The sequence below is a fragment of the Lytechinus variegatus genome, chromosome 3, assembly GCF_018143015.1.
Source record: "Lytechinus variegatus isolate NC3 chromosome 3, Lvar_3.0, whole genome shotgun sequence".
NCBI classification, from domain to species: Eukaryota; Metazoa; Echinodermata; class Echinoidea; order Temnopleuroida; family Toxopneustidae; genus Lytechinus; species Lytechinus variegatus.
Window position 1 is genome coordinate 16777530 of NC_054742.1, and position 26626 is coordinate 16804155.

General features: G+C 32.3%; 2 protein-coding genes across 5 annotated transcripts in view; one reads left to right on the forward strand and one right to left on the reverse strand.

The window, feature by feature from the left end:
- The window catches only part of LOC121410356 (unconventional myosin-Ia-like), a 55111-nt gene extending 35514 nt beyond the window's left edge, over nt 1-19597 (forward strand). For 2 of the 3 annotated variants that reach the window (XM_041602384.1, XM_041602385.1), the window contains exons 11-27: nt 1313-1521; nt 2205-2270; nt 2994-3161; nt 3851-3865; nt 5925-6119; nt 6495-6665; nt 7618-7683; nt 8459-8526; nt 9121-9337; nt 9812-9961; nt 10714-10869; nt 11245-11319; nt 12724-12962; nt 14007-14142; nt 14425-14577; nt 14980-15107; nt 15876-19597. In XM_041602384.1, the coding sequence (XP_041458318.1) occupies nt 1313-1521; nt 2205-2270; nt 2994-3161; nt 3851-3865; nt 5925-6119; nt 6495-6665; nt 7618-7683; nt 8459-8526; nt 9121-9337; nt 9812-9961; nt 10714-10869; nt 11245-11319; nt 12724-12962; nt 14007-14142; nt 14425-14577; nt 14980-15107; nt 15876-15996 (2333 nt within the window). In that variant the 3' untranslated portion in view covers nt 15997-19597. The remainder of the gene's footprint in view (nt 1-1312; nt 1522-2204; nt 2271-2993; nt 3162-3850; nt 3866-5924; nt 6120-6494; nt 6666-7617; nt 7684-8458; nt 8527-9120; nt 9338-9811; nt 9962-10713; nt 10870-11244; nt 11320-12723; nt 12963-14006; nt 14143-14424; nt 14578-14979; nt 15108-15875) is intronic. The other variant, XM_041602386.1, reaches the window with a different exon arrangement.
- A 1602-nt stretch (nt 19598-21199) lies between these two features.
- The window catches only part of LOC121410354 (thrombospondin type-1 domain-containing protein 7A-like), a 93756-nt gene continuing 88329 nt past the window's right edge, over nt 21200-26626 (reverse strand). Inside the window, exon 27 of one of the 2 annotated variants that reach the window (XM_041602383.1) lies at nt 21200-26227. In XM_041602383.1, coding sequence (XP_041458317.1) covers nt 26122-26227 — 106 coding nt within the window. In that variant the 3' untranslated portion in view covers nt 21200-26121. Of the gene's footprint in view, nt 26237-26626 lie in introns of both variants that reach the window. The other variant, XM_041602382.1, reaches the window with a different exon arrangement.

Here is a 26626-nt window from a genome sequence, read left to right on the forward strand (position 1 = left end):
CTGCTAAATTGATTGCATAGGGCAGTATTTTGTAAGTAATTGCAACAGAAGGTAAATAGAATGATGCTTAAAGAAAAAAAGAAGAAAGCCGAATTTATAATTTAGGTTCTTTAAAAAGATACCCCTCGTGCTCTTAAACGCATAGAGTTTGTGTTTATATGATATACCCTTAAGAATGTTTTTTATCATGTCATGTTCATTGCACCATTATGTACTTTGTCTTTAAATGAATGAAGTAATTTTGTTGACACACTACATGTATGACAGAACTCTTAAGATTTTCTTTCCATGCTTTAAATTAAGGTCAAATGATTTTTTTTCATAAAGATGCATGTCTCTTGTATATGTTTTATATTTAAAATCTAAATGTAAAACATGATTTGTTTCCAAAAAGAAGTAGTTTCCAATATGATATTTAATTTTTATTTTTATTATGTTCTATTATTCCATTTAGGACATTCTTGTTATAAATTGAAAAAGACAGTGGGAATATCTATTTTCACATAAATCGTACTAAAATACATGATAGAAAATAATGAATAATACAATGAGAGTACAGTGACATAGGACTTTTTTTGCTTACAATAAAGACAGGTTTGATTGCATAATTATGCTTAAAGGTCAAGTCCACCTCAGAAAAATGTTGATTTGAATCAATAGAGAAAAATCATAGCAAAATCAGCACAATGCTGAAAATTTCATCAAAATCGGATGTAAAATAAGAAAGTAATGACATTTCAAAGTTTCGCTTATTTTTACCAAAATAGTTATATGAACGAGCCAGTTACATCCAATTGAGAGAGTCGATGATGTCACTCACTATTTCTTTTTTTTTTAATTATACAATATTCCAATTTTCACGAATTTGATGATTAGGACCTCCTTGCCTGAAGCACAAAATGTTAAAATAATGGAATTCCACGTATTCAGGGAGGAATGAATCTTTATTTCATATGACAATGACGAGAAAATCAAAGTATTTCATATTTCATATAATAAAATACAAAAGAGTGAGTGATGTCATCAGTTCCTCATTTGCATAACGACCGAGATGTGCACTTAACTGTTTTGTGAAATGAAGCGAAACTATAAAATGTCATAACTTTCTTATTTTACGTCCGATTTGATGAAATTTTCAGTGTAATGCTTGTTGAATTTTTCTCTTTTTATTCAAATCAAGATTTTGTTGGGGTGGACTTGTCCTTTAAGTAGTATCATCAGTGATCATTATTATGACAATTATATTATTGTCAATTTCTTCTTTCTTTATTTTAATAGCATCATCATTCAAATTTGTATCTTTCAAACACAGAAATGGACAGTGTATGTGACTTGTTACAGTGTGAGCGTCATAGTGTAATGGGAGCCCTTACCAAGCGTACTATGTATGGAGGCAAAGGTGATAAGGTGACAACCACTTTGAGTGCATCTCAGGCATTCTATGCCAGGGATGCCTTATGCAAAGCCATCTATGATAGACTATTCTCATGGCTTGTAAGGACAATCAATGAGAGTATCAGGGTAAGTCTAGTAGATTCATAATCATATATTAAGGGATTTGTGTGGACATAGGTTTGATTAGAATGTAAAGTTTGAAGGCTACTGGTAGGAGTCATGTTATTTGTCATTTTGTCTCTTCTTTATTTCTATCTAATATTCTGCCATAAATTTATTTGTATGCTGCTTAAAGTATGAAATCAGTTTTGGAGTGCCATATCAGGCATTTTATGTATACCTGTTTGTTAGCAGTTGCAGGATGTAACTTATATTAAATTCTTTGTAAGCAGTTATTGTTTATTTGCATATATGATTAATCAAGTAGTTTACCTGTTCTACTACTAAATAGAGAGTGTAATTAGTATTGAAATATCTCTTTGCAGAAGAATATTTGAAGTTCATAATTTGGCTTTAGATTAACATGGAGCCTCTAACATATAGATCTAAATATATTTATGTGATTGTTGTACATTAATCCAATGGTGCCATGATTATTAATGTTTGGAAGATGGTACTGCTTTAAAGAGATCACAGATGGTTTATATGTTTGGCTTGTCACACCCTTCTATGTGCCAAGTAATTCTAGAAAGACTGTTATCTTTATCCTACTTTGTTAGCTAAACCTTGTTTATACAGTGACACTGATCCTCACATAATTCATCTTCCTTCCTATTTCTGTATGTTTTGTGTCCATGTTTTTTTTGCAGGTGAGAAAAGGATCTGCCAAAAAAGTCATGGGTGTACTAGACATCTACGGGTTTGAAATCTTCAAGGTATGCCAATGTTAAGTTTTCTAGTTTTAGATTATATTGTTTTTCCATTTCAGTGTTTCTATATAATTATGTATATATCTCTGGGCATTTTTGCACCAAGTTGTAATAACTATAATATATCCTGCAAGCACAGATGTTATATTTTAACAAATAATTTATGTAAAGTGGAGACTAGACTCTAAATCTATTTTCTGTGTTAAGTAAGAGCAGGAAGCTGGCAGATGGTTTGAGTAGCCAAGGTATATAAGTGAATGTAGTCTCTACATTCAGACTTTGCATTGTGCACTGATAAAACAATGGGTTTGCATAGATCTACAAACTATTTGAAAAAATGCATTTTATTGGTTTTACTATGAGGAAGATGAAGGTATAAAAAAAAAGAATTCTAGATGAAATTGCTAGACATTTACCTTATTACAAACTATTTGAAAAAATGCATTTTATTGGTTTTACTATGAGGAAGATGAAGGTATAAAAAAAGAATCCTAGATGAAATTGCTAGACATTTACCTTATTACAAACTATTTGAAAAAATGCATTTTATTGGTTTTACTATGAGGAAGATGAAGGTATAAAAAAAAAGAATCCTAGATGAAATTGCTAGATATTTACCTTATTCTTGTTGCAGTCTACATTGTGCATCATATATATCGTGTTCTGATGTTCTAAAAACTAACAACCAATGGATTGTATTTGTAAGGGTCTCATTTGATTATAATACAGAAAAACTTCTTTGAGCAATTCATCATCAATTACTGCAATGAGAAGCTTCAACAGATCTTCATTGAGCTTACACTGAGAGAAGAGCAGGAAGAATATATTCAAGAAGGGATTGAATGGACACATATCGATTACTTTGATAATATCTCAATATGTGATCTTATTGAGAAGGTGAGTCTATATCTCTATCAGGGTGTGTCTTTGTTTGCAATTACTGTTAGCTGATGTTATATTTGTTTAGGCTACTTGCTCTCATTCACTCTATCAAGCCTGTAACCTTTACCATCCATGTTCTCCCCCCCCCCACCTTTCCCTCTATGATCTCATATCACATATCATTTCCTGATTGGAAATGCTGGTATATTAACAACTGATACTTTTGCTGCTTTTTGTTTGCATCTGTGATGAAGATTTTTTTAATTTATTTTTAGAGAGAGATAGATGGCATGTGAAATGCTAATAATGGTAACTGCCAGTGTATTTGAATATATGAGATAATTCTTGTGTTTGCAAAATCTCATGTCATTTTTAAAAAATAGTTTTCTCATCTCCGCATCAATTTTTTTCTTCAAAATTCACTTACCACTTTTGTTTTTATGTGTGCCTGCATCTGATAGGGCTCATGATTATTTGATTTATTCACAAATCCTTCTTTTCATATTTAGTTTTGTGTTACTTGTCACTTTAGGTTTTATCCATCAAGCTATATCACATTAATGCTTTCTTTGTACTAATTGTTCTTTATTATTTTATTCTTCATATATTCATTGCCCCTGTTTTTGCACCTCACTCATTTTGCTTTGCTATTTTCTTTAAATGCTTTGATTTTTTTTGCAATCATTTATATGTCAATGTGAAAGGAACGGGAAGATGAGGTGAGTAGAGGATGCAATATATATATGTCCCATCTTTTGTGTTTCCTGTTTCCTGTGCATGTTGTTAGATATTGACTTCTATTATCAATATCGCTTTAGACTGTAAACAAATTCTTAGCTTTCTACTTTGCAAAATACACCGTTTATCCGCTACTGTGTAGTGATACAAGGTCAAGTTGTTGTTTTTTCATTGGTTTATTGTTTATAATTTTGCAACTTTAACAGCACTGAATTATATTTATATATAAATGAGAAATATCCATTGCTGCACATAAAAATGCATAAAAAACTGAATATGTAAATTATTGGTTATATTTACTTTAGGCAAATAAATCATAAATTCAAACCATATATGTAGGTCAAAGTAATACCTATTTCCTTTGTGAAATACTTTAATATTTATGCCATTTAATTCAAAGGCAAACTCTAGCATTTGCTAATTATGATACATTTGAAATGGTATAGAAAAGCCTGGCCTGTTTGATCACACTAATGTTTACATTGTATTGAAACTACAATCAAATCCTCCATCTGGATGCAGTATGATGCAAACATATGTTCTGTGGTTACTATGGTTACAGAATATGAAAGAAAATGTATTCTCATGCATGTTAAAGGTCAGGCTGTCTTGAAGCTTAATAAATTGGCATTGGAAGCAATATTGAGGAAATAGAAATGTGGCAATGCTGTCATTTACAATAAATCATAAATTAATACAATTTATGTAGGTCAACGTTTTATGCATTTCCTTCTTTGAAATACTTAATTTATGCTCCATGGCAATATTAGCATTTGCTAATTATGATACATTTGAAATGTTATAGTAAAGCCTGGCCTGTTTGATCACACTAATGTTTACATTGTATTGACACTACAATCAATTCCTCCATCGGGATGCAATACGATGCAAACATGCTCTTTGGTAACTATGGTTACAGAATATGAAAGAAAAATTATTCTCATCTATGTTAAAGGTCAGGGTGTATAGAAGCATGATATAAATCATAAATTCATACAATTTATGTAGGTCAACATTATATGCATTTCCTTCTTTGAAATACTTAATTTATGCTCCATGGCAAAATCCAGCATTTGCTAATTATGATACATTTGAAATGGTATAGAAAAGCCTGGCGAGTTGATCATAGTAATGTTTACATTGTATTGAAACTACAATCGAATCCTCCATCTGGATACAGTATGATGATACAAACATATGTTCTTTGGTTACTATGGTTACAGAATATGAAAGAAAAAGTATCCTGTATTGTAAAGGTCAGGGTGTGGCATTGGAAGTAATTGAGGGTATAGAAATGTTGCAATGCTATCATTTACTTGAATAATTGGAATATGATTATATAAAGGAAAACATGTATGCTGGTATATCACTCTTTTCATATTTTCAAATGTATGAGTATATATTCTGTAGAGCATGAAGGCTGGTTTCTTCTCTCCCTCCCTTAAAAAACAAGGAAATGAAATGCATACCTGTTTTTTTTTTGTAGTATGTAAACATAATGATATCTTTTAAAAATTAAATTGTTAAATGTTCATATAAGGTACTTGTCCATAGTCTGTGAATAATTGTGAAATTTACTATTTTATGTGAATGTGCATATAAGATGACTTGTAATGTCAGTTTTGAAAATTAAGTCATTCTCTGTTTATATGGTTCACAAATACAATTATTTATATTTTCAGTTTATTTTCAAATTTGATAAAAAACAGTAAAGATATGTATAAAAAATGTCACAACTTTTACAAATCTATTAAGGGGTGGACTAAGCATAGCATAAATGTCTTTCATTTCAAGGTAAAACAAAGTTTGGTAAATATGAAATTCACTGTTTGTAAAGTTTTTAATCCATGTATATTAACATATTTGCAAGAAATAATATATTTTGTGCCATATGTTCCATAACCTAGTGACTATTGGTAATGTGTACTTGGTGTTATTTATTGCTCTAACATGTGACCAAAAGTAAGTATGAAGTCATTGGTTTGAAGTAGAAAGTGAGGTCTTATATTTTTAACATTTATCATCTTTATTTTTAAATAGAGCAATACAGGGATCCTCGCCATGTTAGATGAAGAATGTCTGAGACCTGGTACTGTGTCAGATGAAACGTTCCTCAACAAATTAAACAACATCAAGTCTGTAGTAGATCATCCACACTTTGAGAGCAGAGGAAAACTCAAATCAGACAAGACCATTGATCATAACAGCTTCAGGTTACAACACTATGCAGGAGCTGTGAGTATCAAACCACCCTATTGCTTAGTGGGACTACTTGGTTCTTTATTAGGTACCTTTAAAAATTCTGAGCCACCTGTAGTGTCGCTTTTAATGGAAGTCCCTCTCAGCATTTTATCTCTTCCTGTCCTATTATTTCTCCATGTACACACAAAGTAAGATCAGGATAGCTACTGAATTTCTCATTCAGCAAAGCCATACGTAAGGCGTTTGTTTGTGTAAGCATAAATTCTTTGACAAACCATTAATAGTCAATTGATGAATGAAAAATATTGCTAATGGAATTATAGTATAATACACACATTACCCATGGTAAAGTTTCCTCTAAAAGCAATCAAGCAAAGATTCTTTGTCTTTTTTTTTTCTCCCCCCCAGGTCACATATGATGTGGAAGGATTCATCGACCGTAACAATGACCTTCTGTTCCATGATCTCTCTCAGCTTATGTTTAAATGTAAACATCTGCTACTATCAGAACTCTTTCCAGAAGGAGATCCTAAATTTATGTCCAAGAAACGACCACCAACGGCGGGCAGTCAATTCAAGGTATTCAGTGAAATCTTTGCTAAGGGATTCCACGACAGACAAGAAATTATATTTCAAGAAATTTTTTACATCTGTACATCTTTTACATTTATTGGAAATAAGTATTTCTTTTAAGAAATAGGCTTGGTGATGTTGATTGTAGTGATTTTTTACCTGATTGCTAAGAAGGCATAAATGCTTGTAAGTATATAAGCAACCGGAGGACCGACAGCTTAAGGTCTTCTCTGAGGGACCTGGTAATAAGGATTAATTGCCTTACCAAAGGGCACTAGCGCACCAAGTAGGAATTTAATGGGTTACTGTAATCCAAAACCGACTGAGCTATCAAATATAAGATGGCAGTCTCTCATTTCAAATATAAGATGTTTATTCTCAAGTGGTACTATCCTTGTATAGCAAACATGGTCAAATCAAAATGCTGTTTTACCTTGTTTTCAGGTTTTTACTTCAAAATTATCTCATGAAATTTAAAAAAAAACCTAAGCACTGATGTTGATCAGGTATATATTATTTAAATGTCAGTTTCAGTTTTTATATCTAAAAGGTAAATGGTAGCCATCTGTTTCAACAGTCAAATACTGGGTTATTATGCTCCTAGTTTCACAAGGAAATGGAATTTCAGTATTTCCTTTGTTTATTTGATGCTTGTTTTCTCCTTTGAATGTGGTTTCCATGTACTTGTGAAGAATCCTTGATGATAATTATTGCTTTTTATTTTCACATTAAAATGAGGTTTATATCTAATATCAAATTACATGTTCATTATATTTTGTTAAGCAGAAAGTAAAGAATACGAGAAATAAATGTTACCAAATAACTGAGATATGTAGTATGATTTCAAACCTATTAATCAGTTCAGCAGGCAATTATGTTTCTGTCAAAAGATTATTATACTGCATGAAATACTTTTCTTTAATTTAATTAACTGACTTTTTCCTTTTATATTTTCTAGTCTTCAGTTAGTAAGCTTATGAAGAACCTGGTTAGCAAACATCCCAACTACATCAGATGTATCAAGGTTGGTTTAGATTCTTATTTCATTTTCTCCCCTGCTGTAATGTGGGTTTTCGGGATTCCATGGACATTTGCTTCGTTGACAATTGCTCCAACTGAAAATTCCACACATCAATAGAATGACCAACTTCAGCCCTGGATTTAACACTATACCCTACCCTAAACCCTAACCCTATTGCAACACTAACCCTATATTTTAGGTGTAGTAAAGCCAGTAGCAATTTGTTTGGCGTCACCTGTGCCTGGGAGGCGAAAAGCGAACTGAATCACTATGACCCGCAGGTCTCTCCTCCCGATATAACTGATTGGGGGAATGCAGGTGGACCACTACACCAGGGCTTCCCCCTACTCTTATACAAATAGTGCAGTGGGTTCTTAACGTGCAAAGGTGGTGACTCTCCTCTACACGGGGCCACCATTTAACGTCCTTTCCGAGGGACAGAGTGTTTTCCATTGTAACATAACCTGCATGGGAGAGACGTTTACACACAACACACTGGCTTCAGTCATCCGCATGGGGTGGACTAGAACCCACGATCTTTGGTTTGACGGGCAGACGCGTTACTGACTGAGCCAGCACCGTTCATTTTTTTCCCCAGATGCAATTGTCTTGTTTCCTGATAAAATAAAACCCCTTCATATTACCCCCAAAAGAAGAAAAATTAAATCCCATATCCCAATTGTTTATAGTTATGTGGATTTTACCATACTTATACATGGTTGCTAGTTTAGTTAAATATTTAATATCTGATATTCATAATGTATTGCTTTGTTCACAGCCAAATGACTTCAAGAAGAAAATGAGCTTTGACTATGACATTGTCCAACACCAGGTTAGATATCTTGGGTAAGTTAAAGGAAGCTTCCTATCTCATGAAATTTACTATATAATGTATGGGTGAATTACAAATGTATTATAGATTTATGATATAATTAGCTCCTAGATTATTTTTTAATAAAAAAAAGGATTAAGCATTTTCTGTTTCTGTCCTTTTACATCCAATTCCGTCTCTGAGCTCCAGGTTCACTCTAAATGGTACTCTAGTGGAATGGTGATGTTGTATAGTATATGATATAATCTCATCTCAATATATGTTTTTATATGAAAAAAAAAGAATACCAGAATTAAAACCAAAATATGCACAGGAAAACATTTTTAAAACATAATTTTTAGTATAAAAATAAGGCAATAACAGCAAAGAGAGTTACATTTTACCTTGACTAACATTGACCTGACATTAGTGAAACTTTACTTTTCCATGATTGTTATCCAGTAATATTACCCAAATGTCATTATTGTCTTAGCTTTTAGTTAGTCTCACTTGATTAGGTTATGGTAAGTTGGTGATTATGCATTATCATATGCCACCAAAATGATGGAAATTGCCTCTTGAATTTGTGTGAGAATCCTTGATAATTTTCACTGTTATAATCTTTCCAGCTTGCTAGAGAATGTAAGGGTGAGACGAGCAGGATTTGCATTCCGTCAACCGTATGAGCTGTTCCTATCCCGTTACAAGATGTTATGTCCAAAGACATGGCCTAAGTGGACAAGAGATCCACGGGATGGTGTTGAAGAACTAGTTAGACACCTTCATATAATGGATGATGAGATAGCATATGGCAGGAATAAGATCTTCATTAGGAACCCAAGAACAGTAAGTACTTCTTGGAATACCGAGAAACATTTGCAATCATTGATCTGATTTGTTCTATTTCTTATACATGGTTTAAATTTTTTTTTATTTACTGTCTAATATAAATGTTTCAATGACTCATGTAATTATAGTTGAAAATAATTTTAGGAGGCATAAGGGAAAAAAAAAAAACTTGCAAAGAAGTGGTAATTATTTTACAGCCCTTAGACTTTTGGTTGAAATTTTCAAACAATATTGGCTCACCATCTTTTTCATTGGTACATGTTTGTCACAGGAATTGTTAAATATCCAGACAGTGATTATTGTTACTTTCAGATGTTTGAATGTTAACGTAGTTGTTTGAGCAATTGTGGAAGTGGTTTACACAGTATGTGTGCACAATTTGTTTGATAGGTGAGTAATACAATGGAGATGATATGGTTTTTCATAAGAAAAATTATAAAGTTAATTTTCGCATATATTTTGATATTATAGTTGTTTGATATGGAGGAGAGAAGACATCATCATATGCATCACCTAGCAACCTTAGTACAAACAATGTATCGTGGATGGCATGCTATGACACAGTTTAAGAAGATGAAGAAGAGTGCTATACTCATTGCTTCGCAGTTCAAGGGCTTTCAGGTAAGATTTCAACACATTGATATACCTACTTTTATTGTTTGCATCCAGACTATACAACCTAATTTTTTTTAATCAGTTCCAAATCACACATCAGTCCCCAAGTAAATCATGAATCCTCTGATTAATGCAAATCTATTTATTTCTTAACTTTATTGAGATGCCTTATCCTTTATTTTGACACTTAAATTTGATTTGCAATAGCACATAAGTTTCTTGCAACATCATATAAGACAGAAATTCACAAAGATGTTCTTGTGATTTTTTCTCTGCTAAGACTTTCTGATCTGTGAGATTACTTTCTATTAAATAAACAATTGGTACGTCAGGATTGGTTTTTAATTAACACATTTTCAGGCCACAATTTTCGTACATAAGTGCCCATTTTAGAAGTTTTTCATGCCTTTTGAGGAATTTTAGCTGACATAACTAAGTTTCATGCCTTTGCTATAAGCACAAGGGAATTTGTTGATATGGTGAATAAAAATTATTTTTCTGTTGAATTTATGAATCATGTTTCACCTTTAGTGTTTTGTAATTGACTTATTTCTTCCTTTCATGTTTGCTTTAGTATTTTACTTGTTTGGTTTACTGTGATTGTTTTCATTTGAATATTTATAATTTGCTATTTACCTCTTGGCTATGGAAACTGAATGGTCCCTGTATAGGCCTAAATTCTATGGGATTTAGAGAGTGCTGTATGAGCCTATCCTATTGGTGATATTTATCCTCCATTTTCTTTTCCCTCTGATTAGGAAAGAACATTGTACCAGAAGAAGAGGAAAGCTTGTACTACTATAGCAGCTCATTATCATGGTCATCAAGCAAGACAAGAATTCAAGAAGATCAAATACAGAGCAAGATGTGTATGGGCAGCTGGCATTGTTCACAAATTCTATGTTGGATGGAAGGTAACTTGATCAGTAATGAAAAAGTTATTAGATATATAAATCCTTTTTATAATTGTAATGTGTTAATTGATGTAGATCTTTGACATGTAGATTACTTCCTTTTCAGATAGAGAAAGCTTAATTCAGTCTCAGATGAAGTTGCTCATATGGATTAAGAAGAGTTCTTGGGTATACTTTTTCCTATGTTGCTATTGTTGATTTGTTTTGTTTGTTTTACATCATGAATGTACTTCCCTGACACACATGTTGTAATTCAACAGAGTGAAGATAATAGATGGAAATATGGAAGAGAGGGGGAGGAGGAAGAGAAAGGAAAATAGAAAATTAAAGGAACCATTTTTGCAATAAATCTTAATTTCGTCTTTTTTGTTACAGGTGCGAAAGGAGTTCAGGAAACACTTCAAAGCAAATGCGGGTCCCAAGGTCAAAGCCTTTCTCATGAAATGTATTGTAAGTATCCTATAACATCTTATTAACTGTTTGTTTTTGTCTCACCTGCGAAGCAAAGTGAGACTATAGGCGCCGCTTTTCCGACGGCGGCGGCGACGGCGGCGGCGTCAACATCAAATCTTAACCTGAGGTTAAGTTTTTGAAATGACGTCATAACTCAGAAAGTATATGGACCTAGTTAATAAAACTTGGCCATAAGGTTAATCAAGTATTACTGAACATCCTATTAGAGTTTCATGTCACATGACCAAGGTCAAAGGTCATTTAGGGTCAATGAACTTAGACCATGTTGGAGGTATCAACATCGAAATCTTAACCTGAGGTTAAGTTTTTGAAATGTCATCATAACTTAGAAAATATATGGACCTAGTTCATGAAACTTGGACATAAGGTTAATCAAGTATCACTGAACATCCTGCATGAGTTTCACGTCACATGACCGAGGTCAAAGGTCATTTAGGGTCAATGAACTTTGGCCGAATTGGGGATATCTGTTGAATTCCCATCATAACTTTGAAAGTTTATGGATCTGATTCATGAAACTTGGACATAATAGTAATCAAGCATCACTGAAAATTTTGTGCAAGTTACAGGTCTCATGATTAAGGTCAAAGGTCATTTAGGGTCAATGAACTTTGGCCGAATCGGGGGTATCTGTTGAATTACCATCATAACTTTGAAAGTTTATTGGTCTAGTTCATTAAACTTGGACATTAGAGTAATCAAGTATCACTGAACATCCTGTGCGCGTTTCAGGTCACATGACCAAGGTCAAAGGTCAATGAACTTTGGCCGAATTGGGTGTATCTGTTGAATTACCATCATAACTTTGAAAGTTTATGGATCTGATTCATGAAACTTGTACATAAGAGTAATCAAGTATCACTGAACATCCTGTTCAAGTTTCAGGTCACATGATCAAGGTCAAAGGTCATGTAAGGTCAATGAACTTTGGCCATGTTGTTTTTTTTGTTGAATTACCATCATATCTCTGTAAGTTTATTGGTCTAGTTCATTAAAAAGGGAAATAAGAGTAACCATGTATCACTGAACATCTTGTGTGAGTTAGAGTAGTATTCAAAGTGAGCACTGCTGCTATATTGAACCGCGTGATGCAGGTGAGACGGCCAGAGGCATTCCACTTGTTATTAAAAACTGACTTCTTTGGTTTAGTGATATGAAATTCATAAATCATTCTCACCTACTATTTTATTATATTTGATTTACCTTTGGTTACTAATCTTATTTTTTTTATTATTTCTAACTCACTTGAGTGATAGAGGAAAGATCTTGTGCCTAACATGCTATGAAAATGCTAAAATTACATTGTTCTCTTTTTAGTCAAGCGAAGTAGTTGATTTTCACTTTTGATGATAAAGCTATAGATTGTTTTATACTTAACAGCATGTGAGGTACTTACAGAGGTTAAAGCAACACCTGCCGTCAATGTCACCTACCGATGCCTCATGGCCGCCATGTTCCCCACTACATACTACAGCTCACAAACATCTCCAAGAAATCTTCATCATGTGGAGAGCAAACCAATTCAGGAAGAAGTTTGATGAGCCTACAAGGATTCGTCTTGGTGAGAAGGTCACAGCTAGCAGCTTGTTTAAGGATAAGAAAGCACTCTATCCAATTAGGTATGAAGAAAAATTATACATTTATTTTGTTTTATTTTCTGCATGTTCATTTACCCATTAGTTTTGATATAGAGAGTACTGGGTCCTATTAAGGCCACCGCACACCTCACGACCCGACCGGTCGCCGACTGGCTTGCGACTGAGTGAGGGGAGATGAGTTGCAAGGCAGTCATAAGCCTCGACACCGCACACCTTGCGATCTGATCTGCGACTCACGCATGCGCTTTTTGCCCTTTGGCATAGCATCTGAGAAATTGCGCTTACTACTGCGTATGCGCATTGTTTATCATGATACGCTTTATGCAACTCTGCTGTCTGATCGGCTGGAGGTTGGATTGAGCTTGCGATCCAGTCATATGGATTCAACATGTCAAATCCTTCCGATTTTCCTTGCGACTTGTCTCTGACCGGTCTGCGACTGTGAAGCTGACAAGAGCTGTGACGTCACATCTCCCCTCACCCAGTTGCAAGCCAGTCGGCGACCGGTCGGGTCGTAAGGTTTGCGGTGGCCTTAAGACAGTTCAACAATATTAACAAGCTAAATGAATTTAAAAAAATAACTTCAGTTTCCTTACACATAAACCAGATAATGTCTGTTTTGCCAATTCTTTGGAACTTTTGCCATTAGAGTAACTGCAAATTCCTTTTTTAATAGGTATAATCAATAATTTAAAAAAATTAAAATTTATATTGCACAATATCTGTATGGATATAATCAACTGCACACTACAATACATAGCAAGTTATTAAAGGAAACAACAGATATCAAGATTAGAAATACACACAATTAATTCATATCTCAAGGAGAATAAGGCGGGCATACTATCTCTACAAATGCACTACAATAAAGTGACTTATTTGTTGAAAACTCTTGGAATGGTTTCTATTTTCATAAGATGTAGAGATGGTAAAAATTCAAATAGCTTTAATAGTTGGAAGTTAATCTATGATTTACCTAGTCTTTTGGCATGGACATAAAATGGAAAGTTCTATATCTAATAAATGAAAACTGAGTGCATGTTTTAATCTATTTTCCATTTGCAGTGTTGCAGTTCCATTCAAGGGTGATTATGTGCTACTAAGGAATAACGCTAAATATAAGAAGACATATGCAGAGACAAGTGATCAGTTTATTGTGTTTGCTGATATCATCAAAAAGATCAACAGAAACAATGGCAAGGTAATCTCTTCAAATCATTTCAAATAGAAACTTGGAATTAATGTACTGTATTACATGTGTTCATTAGTTATCTAAACGTCAGAGTTATCTGGCATTATCATTTTGTTCATTATTAGATCAGTATCATTGATCAGCAGAGATTATGTTTATTTTTCAGCAAGTATATGTTAAACTTAAGTGCATTTTTGCCCTGTACAGGACTTTGAATTTATTACTGATTCATTGATTTTTCTATTACAAATAATATAATCTATTGCATGTGCACTTTGTTTGATTTCGAAGGTCACTGAGCAGCTTGTTGTCTTGACAACAGCATCATTCATGGTAATGGATCAGAAGACGTTATCCCAGAAGAATAGAGTACCACTGGCTGCTATCTCTGGAATGTCTGTTACACCATATAGTGATTATATCATAGTCATTCATGTCACAAAGGTATAGAGAAACATTTATCTTCTCCTATTTAACTTTGCATAATGGCATATGTAGAACCTGTTCATGTTTTTTGCTCATGAGCTATAAGCATGTTAAATTACCTGTTAATATTTCAATTAAACTTGATGCAATGATAGAGAGTTGTTCTCATTTTATCTGCTGCAATCTGTACTCATAGTTCTGCTCAACTGTACAATCAGCTAATGAAATATACTTAAACTATTTTTATTCACATTAAAACTGTATTTTGTCTATTAGATACAATATTGTTGTTTTTTCCTCAGCTGAACTTCTGATCATTACTTGTCTGTGATCATTTATTTATTGCTGAGTTTTGTCTTACTGTCCTCAAACCTATTGACCTGTTTATGAATATGATTGTGTTTTGTTTGATTGAACCAGGGAGAAGATAACACCAAGAAAGGAGATTATGTCTTTATGAGTGATAAACTGATTGAAATGGTTACAAAGTTTCATCGTATTATCAGAACAGCTACCAACAAAGATGTCACTGTCACAGTAGCTGACAGGTATGAAGTTGATATACATTAAATTCATCGCATGTAAAATACATTCCTCTTTCCTGCTTCCTTAAGCACTTATCCTAAAGAGCCTAGGCTATTTTGAAATTGAGTTGTTGGTGGGGGTGGTCCTCAGTTTTGGTGATCGTGATGAAAATCAGCCCACTTGTCACTCCCAACGATATATATATAAAATTGGACAGTTGTACAAAATCAAATGTATTTCTAATTACTTAAATTGAATATATCCTATCAACTGCAGAAGTATAGTAATAGAAGCTATATAATTCAGTGGTAAAAAGCATTAAATTTTGTGCATCTGTGTGGCTTGACATTGGTATCTTAATTTTAACACAAATCCAAGGATCTGAGAAAATATGGGTTTAGATTTTCACTATTCAAAAACACCTTAGGGAATATAACAACCCTGACTGTTTTTTCATGTGCAAAGTCAATGCAGTGCCGATATGATGGTTTGACTGACCGCACATTAGCATATTTAGTGCGGGCATCTTCTGTTTGCTTTGCTGCAGTACATGTTTCCATTGGGATTTGTGCATTTTATCAACAATTTGTATGGCATCGCCTTGAAAATCTCCAATATCTCAGAAACTAAAATAAAGTTGCTACCTAGAAATGTAATTATGTTGAGAATAAGACTTGTATTTTAATTTTCTGCAAAAATCTCAAAATCAATTTTTGACCAAAATTGACTGAAACAACGATTCGGATGAACGCCGATGTTATGTTTGTTGTCCTCTCTTTATCATAATTCAGATTCCCAATGAACTTCAATGGATCAAGGATAGAGGCCATCGTGAGTACACAAGACCCTAAAGTGTCTAATCCAACACCACTCATCAAACGGAAAGGTCAAAGAATGGAAATACAAGCATAGCAATAGATTCCTGTCAAACCTGTACCAGCCAGAGGTATGAAGATGAGAAGTGTCCCTTGTAGACAGGTTACCATGGAGGGCTAGCATTGAGGAAAGGACATTCTACCAGGTGCTCCTTTATAACATCTAAGTTATAAGTGAGTTTAAAGGATCATTATCGTGTTATCAGCTTTCTTTGGTCTTTATCAAGAAACTAATCAGACAGACACTGGTACGATAAGTTTCATCTTTTGGATTATGAGAGCTCTTCACCTACTTTTGTTAACAAGTGCACACAAAAATGTGACTGCCACTCTCAACTTTTATCACAAAATTCTGTATGTATAACAAATAGATTGACAGTCCTAGTTTATGATCCTTGGCCCATGATATATTGGATTGATCCCTTGACATGGATCATCAGACCAGTTAACCAACAACTCATCCTTGGGAAGATTGAATTATCTAAAATAGATATAAATCCAATTTTATATTGATTTAACTGTATTCCAACAAGTTTTGTATGTGTGGCATCTGCACTTCATAGAATATTGCACAAGGAGGAGAGTTATATCTTGTTTTCCCTGAGAGTAGAGTTGAATGATTAATAATTCCTTTGGAATGTATACATATATATTTGATATATAGTTGAACATTCTGCCTTAGAAAAGAACATTCCTTTATGATATTGATTCTTTATACATCTTCTACCATTAGATGGTGAATGATGAAATAACATTGTAGTAACCAAAACAGACAAACAGATTTAAAGTATTGTAAACCAAAGATGATTTTTGTCTTTTAGTCTTCAGTTATGCCTTATAATCATTCCTCTATAAATTATGCTATTTGTCAGAAAACTCACTTTTATTTCTTTCAAAATTTGATCTTGTGATTAGTTGTTATATTCAAAATGGTTATTTTTCTTGTATGAAGTTTGGTAGTAAAGTACAAATGATAATTCTGCCAGTAACATTAATTAACTGCTTTCTGGTGGTGCTTTAGCCTCAATACAAATACAATATTAATAGTAGTGTTGTAGTGCTGTGAGGCTTCATTCTCAAAGACATGTAAGCCACGGGAGGCCAATCCAGAGTAATGCATTATTTTGACAGAGATAACAATGTCAGTAGTTATTGATTTACCTTTGCACAAGACAAGATTTTTCCTTCATCATTTGTTTATGTCTCATAAATTCAATCCTTGAGACTTCTAAAGGTCATCCTACAAAAAAACAAATAAAAACCAAAAATTTTATATTAGTGTTGTGTAAATATTGTGCAGCTATATTGTGTATTGCGGCAATTAAAAACATTCAACTCATTTTCTTGTCTAATCTATGTAGATGTAAGAAGGAAATCAGGTTTAGCATTTAAAATTGAAGAATAAATAAGCATTTGCTTATTTATATGGTGTGTACATTACTCTTAAGACCTTCATGAAATGAAAAGATAATTTCAAGTACTGCTTGTAGTAATGCAAGAAGCAATTGAGATAATTTATATTCAGAAATATGTCTAATTGATACTAACAACTCATACAATTATGCAACATAAAACTCTGTAAGACTGCTGCATCTTTTCATTTGTTTTGGGTACAGATGAGTTGTATTTTTTTAAACTGGATATTCACCTTTTCCATGTACTCTTATGTACAATAGTTATAGTAGGAAAGCTTTACAATATGTTTTGACCATCCACATTCATTACATCTAGTAAGAAATGCAGGCTAATTTGAGCTGATTTGGATTATTACCAGAACATTTGAATTTTTCAGATACAGAAATACTTACCCTGTGTTTCTAGATGATTTCTGTGCCTTCATTTACAGCAAGTTAATCTGCCTTTTTGTTTTGTTTTTAAATTTGTCATGATTGATCAGCATTTGTATTACGAATGTACATTCTTTTAGCCTTTGACTTTGTAATTTCACACCTAAATAATTTATTCAATCTGTCCAATTGAAAATACAGTTTCATGTTGAAGACAATTTGACATGGTCAATAATCATTAATCATCAGCATTAAACGTTCTAATGGTAAGACATGTCTTGTATATTTCTTTCATGTATGGCTTTTGATAGCAGTAGATGTAAGAGGGGTTTTTTTTCATTGATATTTTAAACCCATCTAATTTGTGATGAACATCCTCCTAAGTCTGTGATGTTATTGTATATATCTAGAGATAGAAAACATTCCTGTGATTGAGATAAACAGGTTTCACAATAAGTATATATCAACTTGATATTGATGATGGTGGTATCTAAAAACTATCATGCTACAAGATGTCACCTAGTAACATTCCTTTCCATTGCAATGTCCGTCTAGTACTGACATTTATTGCTGCTCTTTCAATGGACACAAAATGTCAACCTTTATGCACTTTTTATATTTAGTTGTGCCTAAAGCCATCGCCAAAGTGGCCTCTCTTTTTTTCCTAATCCAAATTTTTGAATCTGTTTTCTATGAATTGAGAGGTCAATTTTATGATCATAGTTACTCAGTTTATAATTTGTTATTAAATTCTTATGCTCTGCCTTGTACTCAAGAGTAACTCAAATTTTTATCGTTTGTCACAATATTTAACCAGTTGTCTATACTGAATTATGTAATTTGCATGAATGCTTAGTACAGGGACAAGCATGTTTTATTAAGTTATTAAGGCATTTCTCTCAAGTGGATTTGTTTGGAAGACAATTTGCATTTTTCTTTCTTGTTTGGTGCTGTGTCATATTTGTTTTTCCTTCAAAATTTATGATTTTTTCTTAGTATGTAATATTGGTTATGGTTAGTTGCTTTTACATTCTTTTGAATTATGGTGGAAGTCTTTATGTATTACAAGTATTATCAGCACTTGAAACATCATTAAGTATTGCTTTGTAATATATTCCAAGCAGTGAATATGAGTGGTTGAACTGTTCTTAAAGAGGTCAGTAGTTTTTTTTTTTAGAGTAGTTCTTGAAATTGATATTGTCATATTGAATTCATACTCCTGCATTTCAAAATCATATAGATGCTTTCAAATAATCTATCCCTGTTTCCTTGAAATTGAACTTATCTGTCATCTGTCATGGTAGTACAGTTCAAGCCTAGTTAGTATAAGTGAATGTTCTATCATTAATAAGGACAGATTATACTCACTGGAATTAATCCAAGCTGCCAATAATAGTCTTTGATAAAAGCTGCTTCATACAATAATTCCATAACTCATCTTAAACTGGTACTCATACAATGTATTAACCATTCAAGACAAGAACATTTTGTCAATATTGAAAGAAGGATAAAAAAGTAGTTCTGTGTATTTTTTCATTATAGATCCGCAATTATTATTCATATGATTTCATTGAAATGTTTGATAAGTTTTTTTTTACTATGTATTTAAATTAACTTGATTTCAGTGTGGGGAATCCATTTAAGGTAAATAATGAGATATGATATATAAAACTAATCATGAAGATTTTAGTGAATCTACTCAACTCATTTGATATTTTCCTGTTAGGAATTCTGTATTGCATATTGTACTGTCTACACATGAAAATAATTGCCATAAAAGGTTAAAGGAGAACCCTTAGAACAAGTGGGCTTGTGTGGAAAGAGAAAAATAAATAAATAAGATCAAAGAAAGTTTAAGAAAAATCTGACAAATAATGAGAGTTATGAGCATTTGAATGTTGCGATCACTAATGCTATGGAGATTCTCTCATTGGCAATGCGACAAAAAGCCCTCCTATAGAAAAAATTAATGATCTACTGATGGATGTGGTAAAAGAGGCATTTTACGTGAAATATATACAAAAGCAATGGGAAAGTTGTTCACATGTGATATCACACATCTTTGTCGCATTGCCAATAGGAGGATCTATATAACAATAATGATCTAAACTTCAAATGCTCATAACTTATTATTCATTCAATTTTCTCAAACTTTTTTTTCTGTTTTCACACAAGCTCTTTTCCCAAAGGATTCATTTTCCTTTAAAAGAAATATGTAGTTGATTTTCTTTTTAGTGTTTGTCTATTTCACATCTGAATAAGCTAGTCACCATGGATCACAATTATAGAGTATCATGATATAGGTGATACCTATATTATGTGACTGCATGGATGATAGTGCCGTATTTGTGTTTGTATGAATTTGTGTATATGCAAGAATAAAATATTCAGTCCATAATTTTTCTTGTGATTAAAACTAAATGTATATTAGCATCACCAAGTAAAGCATTATTTCAAAACCATTATTATTAGACATTAATAGATAATGGAGATTGCTCTTATGTAATCTTTATTAATGTAATTTCCCTCTTATTTGATGTCCTTTTCCCATATCTTTTGTGTTCTGAAATCATGTCAATCTTGTTTTGTCTTCCGATCAAAAGTGTCTTTAAAAGGGATATGTCTGTTTATAGATGAAGAATTTGTACACTTGAATTTGTAGACCTGGTTACTTGAGGTAGGAGTAAAGATACATTTATATTTATTTTAGTTGCAGGAGTTTGAAATGTATTGATTCAACCAGACAAAAATTTGTGGGTTTTTTTTACCAAATTTTATGATTGCCCATAAGTGACAAAACCACTCCTATCATTCTCATAATAGGAAGGATGCTATCTTTACAAAAATTCCTAATTCACACATTTAACTTTAAAGTGCATCAGATTATGTTTTGGGATCTGTTAGTTTTTTATGTAGAAAAAATGTTTTATTAAAGAGAAATTCCAGTAGTTGCAGTAAACACTGATTTCATAAGAAAGTCTGTAAAACAAGGCTTAATTGTCAGTATATCATCGAGGATCTAGATCTGGTACAGTTACATTAACTGAACTTTGTGAAATCTTGAAATCTACGCTGAAAAATGTTCACACCGAAGATCCCAACACAGATAAGCGCACGTGGGACAATGTATAATTATTGCTTAGGGCGTCGGGCCCGACGCCCTACCCGATTCCTGTGCTTATTTGCTGATTTCTCAGCAATTACACAATTTCTTCCAGAATTCTTTGGCACATGCGTTTTATTTATACAAACAGACACTTTGGTGGTCATTTCATTGGATTCTGTACGAACTCATTTTGATATAGTTACCAAAACTAGCATTTACCTTTAATAATATCTTATATGCATTTCATCTCTGCTTTCAGTTTAACAATATTTCAGCTCTATATATGTCTCATATTTCTCCTTTAGAAAGTACACTTTTTTATAATTATTTTCTTTTTTTACCCACCCCTTTGAACAAAATCCCAAACATCAAGGTAAATTGACCATGTTTGTAGTTAGAGAAATGCAATAAAAATGAAACAATATAACAAAATATGTCCCAGTTAGGATTTATTATTCAAATGCTACAGCATTCGATATGTCAGGTGCTACAATGTGATTATATACATGTATCAGTATTTTCCAAAGAATATCCAACTAAAAAAGCAAAAAGTTTATTTGAAAACATGCCTTACTTCCACCCATTCAATAGAGATTTCAAGTAACTACCACTATGATTTTCATCTATTATGAAATTTTGTATGTTATCTTGACCATCGGTTATCATGTAACCAAATACTAAATATTGATCTATTACCACGTAGCATATATACTTTCTGCTTTGTCAGTACTATTCTTGGTGCATGTAATTCTTAGGTGTGGGAGATTGTATGCAGGATATCAAAATACATGTGTGCTTTTTTGACAACGGGATTTTATTTATAATTATTTGTATGTGAATAGGGAGAGTATTTGAAATCATGTAATTAATATACTTCAAATCTCTTCACATATTTGAGAGCTTTTCTAATTGTCAGTTATTTGATTTTAATTGTTCGTGAATAGTAGTTATTGCAATATATATAAAAAAAATCATGATTTACATATTTAATTACACAGTACCAAAAGCTTACCAGTGTAACTCATAGATCTTGTTTGTGTGTATAATGAGAAATATTACCTGTAAAACAATTTGTTCAACAATGTGATTTGATATAATTTGATGCTTGTTTGTCCAATATGCATATATTTGTGAAAGATATCAGTATATAACTGGAAAAATGTTTTCAGAAAATGAATAAATGTTTAACTATAAAAAGGCAATTTTTTTTAAACTTATGGTCTGTTTAATTGTAGTTATCTAGAAAATATGTCTATTCTTGGAATCAAAATTTAATCATAATTGCATGTCATATTACTGTATGTTGGCTGTGACAGAATCTTCAACAAACCCTTATGTTTGTGTCCTTTTATTTTTTTAACACTGTCTTCATTTTGATTAATAGATCATACTACTGTCGACAGAACTTCAATTATAACAACAACAATTACAAATTCATTGATAATTTGTTCTTTATTCCGAAAAGAAAAGAAAGTTTGACACTCATATTAAAAAGACTACACAGCTCCATAGTAAAACATTACACCATTCAAACGTAATAATTTCCTTTCATTTTCAGAACATAAAGTTGGAAGAAAAAAAAAACAAAAGCTTTTTTTCATCACATTCATAGAAAATACATTGGCGAATTCACATCCACAACAGGGAATATCATTTTCAATAATTTAGTAAAATAAACAATATTTACAATAATTACATGACACATTGAAAGATGATGGATGAATATTTATAGTCAGATTAACATTACTTACACAGAGAAGGCAAGACATCCAACATGAAAACAAAAAGATATATATATTTGATGGGATGGGGAAAAAGAAAATACAGGTGGGATCTTTACATTAATTTAATTTTCTCATCTATACTTGTGAAACGAACTACAAATTTTTTTAAATCTAAAATTGCATTTGAAAGAAAAGCTAATTTGACATGCCTATAAATATATACTGTAGAGGGGAGGTTCACACATGTATATATATATAAATTTTTGAATGAATTGATATATATCTTTGTTTATAAAAAAGATGATCAATACACAAGTATTAGCTTTTTATAGGTACACATGATAAGCTACAACATTATAGTAGAATAAATATGTGTGGAAAAGGGAAATACATTATATGTCACAAAAATACTTTTTTTCACATTACAGTCAAAGAACTACAAATATTGCTGAAAGAAATTTTGGAAATAAAAATTTGATCACAAGCTCTGGCTTAACTAACTTTATTTAGTTATAAATGTGGGTTAAAATCTGGAGTCAAATACCAGCCAATCTCATGTAATCATAATAATATTTTTTTAAAGATTTTAATCAACTACACTTTTTGTTTGAGCTCACTGATATTAAAATGTAAAATAACTCCTCCCCTTTCATTGTGATAAACCATTTCAGACCAAATAAATTAGATCATTTAAAAGAAAGACATTCTCCTTGTCAGACATTCATAATAGTGTATATACAGTCCTTTTTTTTAATCAATTATTCCGATTAAATATTAATCACATGTTAAATGAAATGTCACACGTTTTTAAAAATTTTATGTTAAATGTATGGAAATCCTTAAAACAAACATTCTATTCACTTCATAATATACACTGAGATAATTTACAAAAATTTGTACAATCCATTTTCTATTCTATTAATGCACCTCACATAAGAGCTTGCTTTTTCCTGGCATAATTTCTAAAGCAACATTTGCAGATATGCAAACTAATAAAAAAACATGGCTTGACCGTTCTTACAGTCTGCATACTTGTCAATCTTTACTGAAATAGAGAGGTGTTAAAAGAAACAGACTAATGACTATTAAATAACAAGGTGTTTTATGGTTAGAATATATGAGGGTGAAGGGGAAGTTATACTGATGCATTTTTAAGTAGCGCAAAAGTGGAAAAATGTTTTAAAGGTAACAGTAAAAATATCTGCCATATCAGACTGAAAGCACATATTTTCTTCTGTTTGTTTTTTTTCTCTGAAAATTGCATAGAATAAAAGAATATTCTTGCGATGTCAGGGCCTTCTTTTGAGCCTTTCCTTTCCTTTCTGTTTCATTTGACAGTTCTCTCTATGAATGTACATGTATTGCTACAGATTTGCTCCATATTGCCAAATATTAGTACATATTGAAATGATATATAATTCTAGGTTTGGATGGAAATTAATTGGCATTTTGCCATCAATTGACTTTTCATATTTTTTTCAATGGGTAAATTCCCTTGTTAGATATATTTGATGCAATTCTGTTTTAATATGATAAATCTATCTTACATACTAATGAACAAAAATAAGAATAAATATCAGGCTCTGGTCTATCTTTTTTTAGCACCAATGAAGTATCTTATCATTTAAAGGGGAAACCTACCCTTACATCAAGTTTGTCTCCAGTTGATGTAAAGAACAGCTCATCAATGAATGTGTTGATTTTTATGATGTCATACATGTATGCTAGCAGCTGCCCCGTACGTCATGTATATGAATTCCATGAATTCTCATTTTCTAATAGTTGATGATGACTGATTTTTTTTCACATATAAACTCATGATGTATTGAATGCATGGGAGAAAAAACTTCAAATTTTCTGAGAAAATAACATCTAATGGAATTGATATAACATCTGGGGAGCTGCATATGTAATAAATCCACAACTCTTTGATAGATTTTAGATGGTCATCACCATTATGTTTCTCAAATTTTCTTTTTATTTATTAAAACCAATGTCAAGTTGAGAGAGTGACATCAACATTTGTCATCTGACAGATTACTAATTTTGATCGGCTGAAAAGCACAGGTGTCTGACTGTTAACTGTCTGACAAGTCCTTTCATGAAATACTACCCAGATTGTGCTTTCCATTCAAGTACAAGGCAAAGGTCAATCTTCTTCAAATACCATTTGTTAAAATAATGTTCAATCATCCACTTTACAAATCATAATATCATTTTCAGATTCAACTGTGATAACCGATATCACATTCATGTAAACCGATATCAAATTCCAGGATTTTTCATCCAAATTACTATCATCATTGCTTATTACTTATCCTTTTATCATAACTTCTTCACATGAAAGTAATCATATATTTGTCCAATAATCAAATCAAACACAGCCATATTTTCTTTGTACATTCAGCGCATAATTTCACATTAATCCTTTGACCAATTGAGGTCTAACAAACAGAATACAAGGATAGAAGCTTTCTCATAAAATATGCAATCACCATTACCTTAATGATACCATCTTTTCATCACAGTTCATTCTTTGCACATCACTCAGATCCAACATTATTTCATCCTCATTACATTTTATCACATTCTATATAAAGCATAGCTGGGCTCTTTTGCATGAAAGTTACAATGGTAACAATGCTCAACAGCAAATCAAAATTAGGGATTGCTTGGAAATACAATTGGATTGCAAAGTTATCATAATAAATAACTTTTATACAAAGGGGTCCATCTCGATCTTGCTTTCATGTCCTGTTAAATTGTACCATATCACCTGTACAAGTTGACCAGCCTTGACAATTGCTTATCTTTAAATACAAACATGTACTGTGAAATTGTGAAATCACAATATAATTGTTTACCCCTTCCATTTTTCTTCTGTTATATATATATTAGGAGGTCCAGAGCTATAACAACATGGTGTTCTCTCATACATGCCCTCTACAGAATTCCTTTCTGTCGGCTGATGAACATGATTGTAGTGTGAGTAAAAGCATGGTATCTAGTGTAGAGACAGAGGTATTCAATCCCAGCAACAATTTCATGTGAGGCTTAAAAAGCAAACCAGTTTACTTGTGATGGAGCTGATGATAAGGATTCAGGATCAAGTTGAAACATTGATGGCCACCATTTCATACAGAATCAATTACTCAATGAGGGTGATTCTGTCTTTTCCATTCATGATAAGTTCCTCTACTTTCAAGTCTTCCTAGGATCGCATACATCTCTTTGTATCAAGAACAATCAAACAACGCAGCATGAAGAAGTTTTGGTCAAAAAGTTTGTTTTTTGTAATCATAATCTCTTATCTTCAATCAACATTGAGATCCAACTTCAGTTCCATCTCTTGAGAACCTATAGCTGACATATGTTGATTGATTCCCTAACGCAAAGCCATCACTTCTCCTGGCTAGCTCTTTCTCTACATCTCTCCTCTCCCTGGTTTGACCTGTTGATGGCGCTGTACATGCAGCCACACTACGACGATTAACCACTGCAGCTTGACCCTTTTCAATCTCTGTATTCTGTTTGTTAACATCTAGTCATAATTCGATCTCTCCTGTGTATTTCTTCTGAACAGTTTCATCCCAGTACATGGAATAATCTGGTTCAGGTTTTTTCTCCTCCTCTCTCTTCTTCGGTGCACACCTACAACAACAGTGAATACAAAGTCAGACAAACTGTTGATTCTAACTTATTCACAAATATTTTTCAGTGATAATCTATATCAACATTATCAAATACCTTACTAATCAAAGTACAAGCATTTTCTCAATATATTTCTTAAAGATTAAACACCACTTAACATATTGTGTACTTTTTTAAATTATAAACAAAAATATATTTTGAAATTTACTCAAATTAGAATCAAAACATATATTACAAATGTAAAAAATATCATATTTTTAAAAGATGAAATCAATGTACATTTCTAATGGGTGTTACACTTGAAAACCAGTTGATATAGGTGTGACAAATGGTATGGTTATGAAAAAATAGAAATAAATCTATAGAAATATTGAGGAAAATAAATATGAGAATTATGAG